This window comes from Trachymyrmex septentrionalis, unplaced genomic scaffold (assembly GCF_001594115.1).
Source record: "Trachymyrmex septentrionalis isolate Tsep2-gDNA-1 unplaced genomic scaffold, Tsep1.0 scaffold20, whole genome shotgun sequence".
Classification (NCBI taxonomy): domain Eukaryota; kingdom Metazoa; phylum Arthropoda; class Insecta; order Hymenoptera; family Formicidae; genus Trachymyrmex; species Trachymyrmex septentrionalis.
Window position 1 is genome coordinate 4,757,989 of NW_017305180.1, and position 12,703 is coordinate 4,770,691.

Here is a 12,703-nt window from a genome sequence, read left to right on the forward strand (position 1 = left end):
CAATTTATAGAGCCAAATATGAGAGAATCGTTTATTTTAATTTTAACTTAGATCTTCTTCGTCCTCTGTTATTGAAATAGATTTAATCACAATCTCTAGAATTGTGGTATAAATATATTGAAAATTACAAAAAGAAAAAAATTTTTTTTAAATTTATATTATTATCTCTGATACATTTTTATCTGTAAAAGCAAATATATAAAAATTCGTGCTAAAAAGGGATGATAACGATGATATTGATAACACAAAATGTAGATTATAAATAGAAAAGATTGTCATAAATCTGAAACGGTGCTTCATATATTATGTCACCACTGACGCGATTTCAAAATCGTGGAATATTACTCGAAGCTCTTCATGTACTCTATATAATGAAGACATACAATGTCTTAACGTTCTTTTTCACGAATATTTATCATGACACACTTGAATTACACCCACTCGATTCTTATTCGTCGCTTCTTTGTATCAATCATTGATCAATTAATGATGCGATGGCAAATTTGATCTTCTTATATTGATTTTGATTAAATGTAACACATACATTGTAGCTTATCAATGTGAAATATTATAAGACTTTTGTACTTTGTAATTCATACGAATCTTTGTTAATTGTAACAATGAAACCCGCAGGCAGTCATTATGCACGACACGGCATTTACATGTCGTACATATCATATAACCGATTACCATCTAATGACTCACGTTCATTGATTGTTGCGCAAAAACTCAACAATTCTGTCGCGAAATGACGAAAATTCTCAAGAAAATGTGAATTTATGTGAAATTGCATGAACTTTGTTCAAAAAACTTTGAAAATAAAACTGATATCATTCTGTAATTTGAATATATATAATATAAGGAAAGAAATCTTGTGTTTTTTCAATAGTTTATTTTTCTTTGCTTATAAATTGCAGGCTGACATTAGCCTTTCTTTCAAGATTTTGAAATACGGTTTTGAATTTAAACATAAATTTAAAAATTTGAAATAAAGGATATGCAAATTGATTTATTTTAAAATAATTTTTTGCCGCATGAAACAATATCGGATAATATTCTATAAGAACGGTAAAATTATTTATTGAAACATAAGACTTTTGTGACGTCTACACATGACTTTTATATAGATACTGTATTTGTTATCAACATTTCCATTGATTATAGCTTGTAACTCAATTAACTCACGTCATAGTCTTTTTTGGTGTAACCTTCACCTCGACATTAGTCCCACGACTCGTCCTTCGGTTATTTCCGTGAAAATTTGGCAGAGTATCTGCTAATGCATATTAGCAGTTACAGGATATGCTTTTTGGCGAATATTTCAGGAGTGTTAATTAACGATGCCACAATGTCTTCATTTTAATTCACAATATCACAATAATAATTCATTTTATCACAATATCACAATAATATTTAGACGGCACGTGTATTCTAGTGCTACAAAACATATAATATACATTATATGTATACACATAATATGCATTATATAAAACAAAACATTATATATTTCACTTAAGTAATAATAGATTTTAATCCGGAATCGATTTTGCTCAAATGGAAATTTCTGATTTCGATTGAAATCTTTACAATTTTAATTTAAAGCTTACTGTTACGCAAATATTTTTAACAACAAGATGCATAAACAATATCCTATTATATTTTTAGAAACAATTTCTATAGAGAAATTGAAACTTTCAGTAATTAAAATTTAGACGTGCAGCTTTATTGTTAATATAAAGACATTGATAATATAATACGAGATATTACATAACATTTCGTCTGTATTACCTTTATTTATCGATACTGCAATTTAATAATACATTTCTTTATTCTTTCAGTCCGGTTTGGGAAACGTCATATGGTGACTTTCATGATATTTCTCGGTATGGCAAATGCCTACATAATGAGGACCAACATGTCTGTGGCTATTGTTGCGATGGTTAATCATACAGCTATAAAGAGCAACGATGAGGTGATAGAAATCGAGGATAAATGCGGAGAGTTGACCAACGAAACCAACGCTGCCGAAGGCGTAAGTATACAAAATTTCAGTTTTTTTTTTTCTTTTAAGAGATTACGAGAATTTATGTGAAGGAACTAAAAAATGCCTTTGTCTTTGCAGAACGCCGACGGACCATTTGTATGGGACAACAAGCAACAAGGCTATCTCTTAAGTTCATTTTTTTGGGGCTACGTTATAACGCAAATACCGTTCGGTATACTTGCCAAGCGTTATGGCGCCAAATACTTCCTCGGAATTGGCATGCTGATCAATTCGCTTTTTGGATTACTAGTCCCAGTATCCGCGAATTGGGGATATTGGCCGTTGATAATCGTTCGCTTCATTCAGGGTTTAGGAGAGGTAAGTAACATTTCGAAAATCCCTTACTATTATAACACGTAATAGTTTGATTGAGACTCGAGAAGAGCGAGCGAAGATGAGAATGTGTGATTTCGGGATCGGTTATCTGTTGTCCAAATATATATTTTGCAAACAACTTTCATTCGTTCGTAAGTATAAAGTTCACAAATTGACATTAAAAAAATTTGATAAACAGATATACATTTATTACATAGTCATTATTATTTGCCTTTTATTTTAGTCCTAGTTTTCTACATTATGTATTATGCTGACAAACTTTAATTAATAAGACAAGAATCTCTGTGTGAGAATACACATTTGTAGAGAAAGATTTACATATTAGTTTTAGCATTAACACATAATAATATAATAATTAATAATATAAGTAATTATAGTCATAAGCTTAAAGGATTACTGATCCGTTTGAGTGTGAACGTTTTTTGATTGTACGGGTGTATTTCCTTCCCCCTAGGAATGGATTAATCCCTATTGCAGGGTCCTATTGTGCCTTGCACGCACGCATTGCTGGCGAAATGGATACCACCTAACGAGCGGAGCAGGATGGGTGCCTTTGTCTATGCCGGTAAGCCCGTTCAATGCGATTTTTTTCTTCCTTTATGTAGCGATTTATCGCGTGTATCGAATCGAGAGCTAGTTCGCTACGCGAGAATCCTCCTCTCTGTCTCTGGGGGATTTTGATGCATCGAGTCGCTACTGTGTGTACGCGCGCTTCTTGCTGTGACGAGATTTGTGGACCGTGGACCGTGGGCCTTTTCAATTTCTTGAGTTATCGTCTTTTTTAACCATGCACTCCCTCAAGGTTTTTTTTCGTTGGTAAAAAAAGAAAGAGCATAAGGAGGATCCGACGCCCGATAATAATAACTAATTATGTTTTTTTTTTTGCATTTTTCTCTCTCTTCACATCGATAGGTGCACAGTTTGGTACGATAATATCTATGCCGTTGAGCGGTTTGTTGGCCGATTGGCAATTAGTAGGCGGGTGGCCGTCCATTTTCTACGTGTTCGGTGTTATTGGTACCCTCTGGTGCATAGCGTTCCTCATATGGGTCTATGAGGATCCGGAACAACATCCAAGTATCGCTGAAGACGAGAAGAAGTTCATACTCAGCTCTCTATGGGGTAGCGCTGGCATATCCGTGAGTTTCTTTTCATATTTTTTTGCTATGTGAATTAACCGAATATTTATCTCAATTGATTATGTAAATCGAATATTTATCTTAATTTATTGTTTTTTATAATAATAGATCTCTTCTAAGACATTTCATGCCGTGTAGATTATCGGTAACTCACGTTAAACATACCATTTAAACCGTTTGATATTTTAATTATAGAAAGAAACGAACTTGTAATTTTTTATATCTATTTTATGTGTGGTACATAATTATAATAAAGATAATCGAACTCTATAGCCTATCTAAACTTTGTGATTTTTTTCTAATTTTTTGCTAAATCCAAAATTGAAAATTGATACATTTAAAAAAAGAAACATTTCTGAACATTAAAAAAATATGAGATATTTTCAAATATTTACATTGTTGCAATAAACATTTAAAGAAAAAGTAAGTATAAACTAAGGCTATTGCCTTAATATTATTTGTTAAATTTGTGTAATTATCCACAAACAGCGAGATCATATTGGGTCAGATTACTTTATGATTTAATATATTAGGTATATATTAGGTTTTCCTTATAACAATTTTTGTAATTTTTTTAAATTATTATTAAATACATTTTATTTAACAAATATAAATACAAACAAAAATACTGTAAGTCATCGGTGATTCAAGCGGCGCGGTAGATAAACCACCTAGAATTGGCACGTAGTGTATTAATGGAACGTAGTATATTAATTATAACATATATTAATAATAACAGAGTTGAGAGAACTAATATTCTTTCTTCTTTTAGTCGTCGCCTCCCGTACCATGGAAGTCCATTGCAACTTCGTTACCATTTTGGGCTATCTTAATGGCCCACATGGGTCAAAATTATGGATACGAAACTTTGATGACTCAACTTCCGACATTTATGAAACAGATTCTTCACTTCAGTATTAAAAAAGTGAGTAATGTTATTCATGAATGATAAATTCAAAATTTGGAGAGAAGTTTTCTCTGTACGATAAACTCGTTTATCGTTTATCTCATATTTCAGAATGGTATTTATTCAGCACTTCCGTACTTTGCTATGTGGCTTTTCTCCATGTTTATCTCTCATGTCGCTGATTGGATGATCTCTTCGGGAAGATTTACTCATACTGTAACTCGCAAGATTGTTAACAGCATCGGCCAATTTGCACCAGCCTTGGCATTGATAGCGGCTTCGTATACCGGTTGCAATGCCTGGTTGACAGTAACTATTATTACATTGGGAGTCGGTCTGAATGGTGCTATTTATTCCGGTTTTAAAGTAAATCACCTCGATATTTCTCCGAGATTTGCTGGGATTTTAATGTCCTTCACAAATTGTATCGCTAATCTCGCTGGACTTCTCGCACCGATTACTGTTGGAGAGGTGATTGCTAAATCGGTAAGTGCGCGCGCGCACGCGCGCGTGTGTGTGTGTGTATGTGTAATTGAAATTAAATACAATATTATTTATATATTTGTCATGTTAATATTTTCAGCCATCACAAGCAAAATGGAGGATTGTATTTATGATCTGTGCTGGCGTTTATATCTTTTGTGCGGCATTTTATGCAATTTTCGGTTCTGGTCAAAGGCAAGCATGGGACAATCCGGACAAGGATGACGACAAAAACGAAAAAAATCAACTAGACAGTGTAAAAATTGTGAACGAGACTCAACATTGACAAGTGAATATTTTATCTATAAGATCAGTAATGATACGAGGACACTGACGACGTGACGATTGTGTCCACTTGGTCATTTCTGTTTATGCATGTATTCATTCCCTCCCTTTATTTAGCCATTCGAAACAAGCGACTACATTAAGATATTTAAGTTAATCTCATAACTGTATATTTTTTATCGTAAAGATATAAAATTTTTCATAATAATATCAATTCGCCTTGTAGATCTTCATACTTTTGTATTGGACTGCAAAAGTTGTACATCAATCGCTTTACTATCATATCGTGTTTGGTGTGAAAGATAATTTGTATGTGTGTAAGAAAGAAAGAGAGAGAGAGAGAGAGAGAGAGAGAGAGAGAGAAGAAAGGGAGAGAAAATATGTGTAGAATATACTCATAACCAAGCTACTATTATAAGCTTCGGTTCGCGTCATTCGTATTTTATAATTTATCAATTTTTACATAATAATTTCGTGTATTATGTAGAATTAGAGAGTCGCACTTTAAGAACTGGCATGCTAGAGAAACGATGTAAGAGATGATTCTCAAAAGGAATATAAAAATGAAACCTATTACTTGCAGATAAGCGAATTTTTATAAAATTGCTGAAAATGCCATTACACACAAATAAGCGGGTTACGATTTTAACGAGATTACAGAAACCTTTTACAAAATTGTCTTAACTGTATATCAAAATTATCTAAGAATATTATCTAAGAATATATCTTAAGAATATTCAAATTGAATTGTGTATATCGCTGTTGCTTAAATATACAAATGAACATCGGTGTAAAAGAAATATTTACGACGTTAATTCATACTCATTTGTGATATGCGATATTATTATTCTTGCGTAATATAAATTTTGATAGAATTAGTATATTGTATATCCCGATAACTGTAAATATCGATGTGCACAATGAGCTCTCCATTAATTTGGACATCTCTGCAGTCGTTCCATATTTAAATATAACTTACAATTAATCTCGGTCTTCCACTTTGCTAACAACACATTGATGGCTTTGTTATTTAAAAAAAATGAGATATATTTGCTAAGATTTGTATGATAGATTTGAATAGATTTACAATGATTATATCAGGGAAGAATGAATCGTAGTGTTTCCTAACGCTTATCTTCAAGATAGATTTCTTGTTTGTAACTTGACAAACTTGTGGCAGCAGTATTAGAGTAAAAATCCTCATCGTTCATCTTCTTTTAGTACATCACTTTTTATTGCAACTACTATCATTTTGTATTGTATTGCATAGCCTATGTAAAAGAGGTAATAATAACGACAAATCCTGTTTTGTCATGGGGCCAAGGAGAAGCCAAAGGTCTTTACCTATATGTCACGAACAGCACAGTGTATACAATACAACAATGGTGTTTATACATATTGTAGATATTTGCGCATAGCAATCCTATTAAGTTATAGATATTAGATGAGTTATTGCTCGTAGTTATTTATAAAGCGTTTACGAAGAACAAGAAAAGATCCATTTTACCTCCATCTTATTAAAAAATAGAAATTGTCAAACTGAATGATCACATTTGTATAGTAGAATGCATTTTTTCCTTAATTGATAAGTCTCTCTTTTTTTAAACTGCTCTAACGGAACAATAACTGTGACGGCAGTAATTTCGTTTTCTGTATGGTCTCGAAAATCGAGAGACTATTTATTTGTTGTAATCGAAATTAGTGTAATAATAACTATCTGATGAAATACGTAATTGCGTGAAAACACTTGTAAGGATAAATTTGAAAAGAGATCGAATTGTTTAAAAATTAAAAGAATTATTAAATAACATGTATTAAAAACATTTGTTCGACTTATTTACGTTGGCTTATTTATCTTGTAATTTTAAACAAAAACTTTAAAAATAAATTTACCAACACACGTTAATTGTAGAAGGAAATCGATGCGAGTGTTCTGTGATCGTGTATCTAAAAGTGCCTTCGACAAGTAGCGTTTGTTTTTCTTTTTATAAATAAATATAGTCTAAAATAAAATAAATTCTTGCGTTATTCTAACAAAAAAATGTCAAAGTATTTGCGAACGTTATATAACAAAGTATTTGCGAACGTTAATACAACAATTATAAACGTAAATCGATTTAAAAAAAAAACAAATTTAATGATATAACGAGAAAGTTACCCCAATGCTAAATGATCAAGTAATTTAAAGCAAAATTGTGCAAACACATTTTTTATACAAATATTTATACATATTGTACATAGGACAATATACACATACACGATGCGATGTTACACCATTAAATATGTTTTTATTGTTGGGATTGTAAAACATATGTGATAATAGAACTGCAAGTAAATAAAATAAGAATTATAACATATTGTTGTTAGCTATTTATTATTATAATTTTATTAACACTTTTTTATAAAAAATATTTATCTCCTTGATGAGGAAAATATTAATAGCATGTCGATTTTTAGTAGCAGATTCATTCAATATTGCAGCAGCTTAGCAGCTACCAGCTCGTATTTTATCAGTACAAATTATTAAGTAAATTTGTGGAACAGTTTTATTAGTAAATTTGCGGCAGAAATTAAATCAGTATTTTATTCTATTGTTTTTATAATTTTTTTAATGAAATATTTTATGTTAGGGAATAATAAAAAATTAATCACGTAGTTTATGTTTGAAAACATGTCAAATTATATGAAAATATACAATCACAGAAATGCCTACAAATTGCTGAAATTTCTACATTTCTACATTATTAGATTATACCAACTAAAGCATTATTTATGTGTCCTGAAAATATTTTTTTACTTTCTTACGTTCTTATTTCTGTAAAAAAAATATAAATCATTTAATATAAATTCTTAGAAATAGGTAAAGTATTAGGAGAATATGATCGGGAGTAAGCGATTAATATCAAAATTTCTAGGTCTAAAATTTTTAGTCTTTTAAGTCTGAAAATTTGAACTCTCTGAAAGGTGATCAAAATGTCAAAAAAAAGTCAGATAAAGAGAGTTCAAACTCAAAAATTTGTTAAAGAATTTATTATTTGTTATATTGTTTACCAAAAATGATTTTTTTTTAACATAAGAAGTGAGTATACTTTCGTTTATTCTCGTTTCTCATAGCTCTTTTAGATCTTAAACACCAATCTAACTATCTCTAACTATCTCTAAATATTAATGTATTACACGCAACATGTGCCGAACGAAATATTTAATTCTTTATTTCTAATATAAATTCATGCCGAAACATTCTGCTTCTTACATTCCAAATTAATTTTGCTTATCATGAGATACTAAATTCTACTAGATACATTCTACTGAGATACTAAAACATAAAGAGTAGTTTGATTATTTAATTGAAAAGTATTGACCTAAATTATTTTATCAGTATTATTTTGTGCTAAATTTTTGTGCTTCAAAAGAAATAAAATTATGTTATATTAAATAAATAAATCAAGACAATTCAATTTTGAATTTTAACTATTTAACCATTCATACATTTGTAGCGTAGTAATTCTGATGCGGCAGCTCGAGAATAAAAATGAATAGTTGCCAAATAAAAACACGTAAAAATGGTCATCAAAAAGAAGAATTTAGCGACACATTTTAATCGCTTCTCAAAAGAGAAAGCGTTAATATTAAAGTAGGAAGAAGCTTGTGAAAAATTAATTTTTATTATAGCAAAAGATAAAACCAAATTCATTATACATATTGTAAACAAATATTATTAAAAACACAAAATTAAGTAAAATAATCATTATATGATGCCAAATTTAAATAACCGTAGCAACATGGCAGCGTATGGTGTCAGGTTCTCATTGACCGTTAGAGATGCGCAAGAGTTGAGTTCCTTCCACCACTTAACTATCGTTCATTGTGGTTGTCAGATATGTCGAACATATAAATACATTACAATCAGTTAAGTGATGAACTAATGCGTTGCACAGCAGCGTGATACATTTCTCAGGTATATTTGTTTGTCAGTCCGTCATATTTTTCGATTATCTTAATTTATGAACGAATATTGCAAGAAGTAACCGTTTTATTTGGTTGTCTGCATTTATTCGCGGTTCTTTATTGTTAGTTTTAGGTTAAGTGCACAGATAAAAAAGTGATATCACCTGTTCAATCTTATTACTCATCGCGATTAGAAAATTGAAAGAGCAAAATATTATTTTAGACATTTATATTTAATTATATGTCTGAGATTATTGTAAAGTAAGTAATTATTTTGCTAATCTTGTAAAACTTTTAATTTTGAAAGGAATTTTGACAACGCTGTATTCTTCAATTAATGGTCCATAATTTTTTATAGCACTGATTTGCTGATATCTTTGTCATCTTTAATTTATTATCATTAACATTCATATTTTATGGAGACAAAATTAATTAAGTTACTGTTACAATGCAGAAAGAGCTGTAGATTGAATACAAAAATATCAGTTATATTATTGAAGAAGGTGAAAAAATATTTTTTAGACAACTGTTTTACTCATAGATTTTGTTATTACGCATTTTGTATGACCCATTTATCTCTTTGTTCTTTATCATTAATAAATAAATTGAATTATTTATTATTGGATTATTTATATACATCAGATTACATCATTGTTACATAAAATGCTTCAATCAAAGTAACTTGTATAATTCTATTACTTTGTATTCTTAAGATACATAATTATTGTAGGTTATTTGTTGGAATGTGAATTATGTGGATTCAAACGTTTTTCTACCTCGTTGCACTCATCTCGATAGCCAAATGCAGCGATATAACACCTGCCGTGTTTGGGATTGAGTTGTATGGCATGCCAGCGGCGTTTGGAGACTTCAATTCCGACGAGTTAACAGACGTGTTTATGCTACGCACAAATGGAAGTCAACACAATGGAGATATGACAGTGGAAATATTCCTGGCGGCTGAGCAGGAACCACTGCTACGACCCAAGCCAGACCTGAATTGTTTATTTAAAGATCATGTAACCAGTATAGTACCAGGTGATTTTGATGGCGACGTCTTTATGGACATCCTGGTGACGACGTTCAACAATGAAAAAAAGCTCACTTATGTACACATACTGTGGGGTGGTAACGGCCATCTGAATTGCAGCAATGAGTGGAATCCCTTTATAGAGATGCGTGATCAGCCATTGGCATTGGATTACAATCAAGATATGATAATTGATCTCTTTGGGGTGGACAAAAATGGCACAAGGATGTTCTGGATATTTAATGAGAATAGAACTACTCCAGATACCGTTGAGCTGCCCAAGCATATGCCACTGGAACCCCACATAAGAAACCCACATTCCAATGCCTTTTTGGATTGGAACGGTGATTTTTTGCCGGACCTCGTGATAACCACGATGAAGTCCTTCGAGATATGGTATGGCACAGAAAAAGGATTCAAATTTTCTCATGAGATAGAGCTTCCATATAATATATCAGTCGATAAAAATTTCAAAGGAGAATTTGGACAGACTCTTTATCTGGATGTCGAACTGACCGGCAAGATGGCTCTTCTTTTACCATTGTGTTTTGATGAGGCCTGTACCAATTGTACGATAATGATGTACTTGAATGGATGGTACAATCTGCGAGTGAACTTCCGTGACCCCAATAACGTTTTGTGGGGTTTCGTGAAGCCTAATGGTCATCGTTACACAGAGACTATCACTCTACGCGGTGGCGACTTTAACATGGATGGCTATCCAGATTTGCTAGCGACTCTGCAGTCTGCAAAACAGACGCAGTCATTTTTATTGCAGAATGTGGCGTGCAATAATTGCGCCGGCTTTAATCGCACTTTTGATGTCAAGTGGCAGGCATTGAATCCGTTCTATAATCAGACCGCGATGGCAGTGTTTTATGATTTTTATCAGGACGGCATTCTGGACGTGATCTTAGTCGAATTTGACAAGACAAAAGACGTCTATCGCACAGCGGCGTTCAAGAACAGTTTGGACTACGACGCGAATTTTGTTAAGGTGATGGTGCTCACTGGACGCACCAACAGCATGTATCCCATTTCGCCAGGTTCGCTCGGTAAAAAAAAGAGGACCTACGGCACCAATCTGCCGGGACCGTCAATTGCGTACAGAACCACCACACAGGATGGTAGTCCTCGCAACGCAATCGCAGCGCAATTACCCCAGAGCGCACATTTCTCGCTTAATTTGCCGTACACCACTTTCGGTTTAGGAAGAACACCCAATTTTGTGGATGCTCTCACGATAGGGGTACGTATAATGAAAATAGTGTTTGACTTTTAAAACCATATCATCAGTTACACTAATAAATTATAATCACAAATAAAACTATTGATTACACTAATGTTGATTAAAATTGAGACTAGAGAGTTCTATTTTTTGCTATATAAGGACACTGAGCATTACACTGAGGAACTTGATCAACTTTTTGTTTCCGGATATTTCTTGCAGGACTTTTTACACTAAAAGAATATGCTTTTCAAAAAATTCCATCTCTCTTTAATTTTTAATAACTCTGCTTTGAATTTCTTATGCAACAATGCAAATTTGCACTGAATTACAAGATTTCTGTTTCTCAGCATCTGAATGATGATTCTTATGTATTTTATTCGATAAAGTGAAAAAAAAAAACTGTAAATTTATAGTTTTGCAAAAATAATCTTGATTTTTCAAAATCTGTGAATAATGGAACTTTTTCAAGCTTATAATTTTTTTAGCAATTAAAAATACATAAGAATTATTCAAGTAGTGAGAAACTAGAAACCTTAAAATTTAGTGCAATTTAAGATATATACATATACAATTGATTATTAATTAAACATTAATTACTTACCATTTATGGTGTAACTCGATTTTACTAAAATTTCAAATGATATAGAATATTTTTAAAATATATATTTATTTTTCAGGTTGGCGGTAAATCACGAGAATGGCCGCAAATTATTCCTAATTCACAGATGGTTGTGATACCGAATCCGATTGCTGAACCATCGAGATGGAAGGCTCAGCTATTCGTTACGCCCAGCAAGTTAATTTTACTGAGCGCAGCAGCTTTATCTGGCACCTGCGCTTTGATCACGTCTTTAATTCTCGGTTTGTATTGGAAGGAGAGGAGAGAAGACAAAATCGAGAAGCTCCAAGAAGCGCACAGATTTCACTTCGACGCGATGTAGGAAAATTAATATAATAAGAGGAAAAGGAGGGATAAGATCAATAATTAAAGCTTATTTAAGATATCGGTTTATTGATATAATAATTTAATAATAAATAAATCGCGCTTAATATCCTTCAAACTTGCATAAAATCCTCATATTCATCAGTCACGACTCCGACAGCGTACGAAATATCGCGTCTTTTTTCCGTTGACCGTAAAACTTTTACTTTCGATATAAAGAGGTTACCCTCAACATAAAATTAACGAATTATCAATTCTTTTTCGTCATTATAAAATGACAAGACTCGTCGGTGTCTTCTTGTCGTAAGGGACGATTATCTCGTCCTAGCGCATTATATATATTTATATATTTATATA

At 32.0% G+C, this 12,703-nt stretch overlaps 2 protein-coding genes across 3 annotated transcripts in view; both read left to right on the forward strand.

Moving 5' to 3' along the window:
- Positions 1-6,208, forward strand: part of LOC108747747 (putative inorganic phosphate cotransporter) — a 40,729-nt gene extending 34,521 nt beyond the window's left edge. For both annotated transcript variants that reach the window (XM_018485447.1, XM_018485448.1), the window contains exons 2-8: positions 1,839-2,032; positions 2,123-2,362; positions 2,858-2,945; positions 3,293-3,519; positions 4,292-4,444; positions 4,538-4,912; positions 5,010-6,208. In XM_018485447.1, coding sequence (XP_018340949.1) covers positions 1,839-2,032; positions 2,123-2,362; positions 2,858-2,945; positions 3,293-3,519; positions 4,292-4,444; positions 4,538-4,912; positions 5,010-5,195 — 1,463 coding nt within the window. In that variant the 3' untranslated portion in view covers positions 5,196-6,208. The remainder of the gene's footprint in view (positions 1-1,838; positions 2,033-2,122; positions 2,363-2,857; positions 2,946-3,292; positions 3,520-4,291; positions 4,445-4,537; positions 4,913-5,009) is intronic.
- Positions 6,209-9,060: 2,852 nt separating this feature from the next.
- LOC108747582 (T-cell immunomodulatory protein) lies at positions 9,061-12,685 on the forward strand. Its single transcript, XM_018485143.1, has 3 exons — positions 9,061-9,152; positions 9,873-11,421; positions 12,081-12,685. Exons 2-3 carry the CDS (start codon positions 9,895-9,897, stop codon positions 12,342-12,344), a joined length of 1,791 nt encoding a protein of 596 aa, XP_018340645.1. The 5' UTR covers positions 9,061-9,152; positions 9,873-9,894; the 3' UTR covers positions 12,345-12,685.
- Positions 12,686-12,703: the final 18 nt, after the last annotated feature.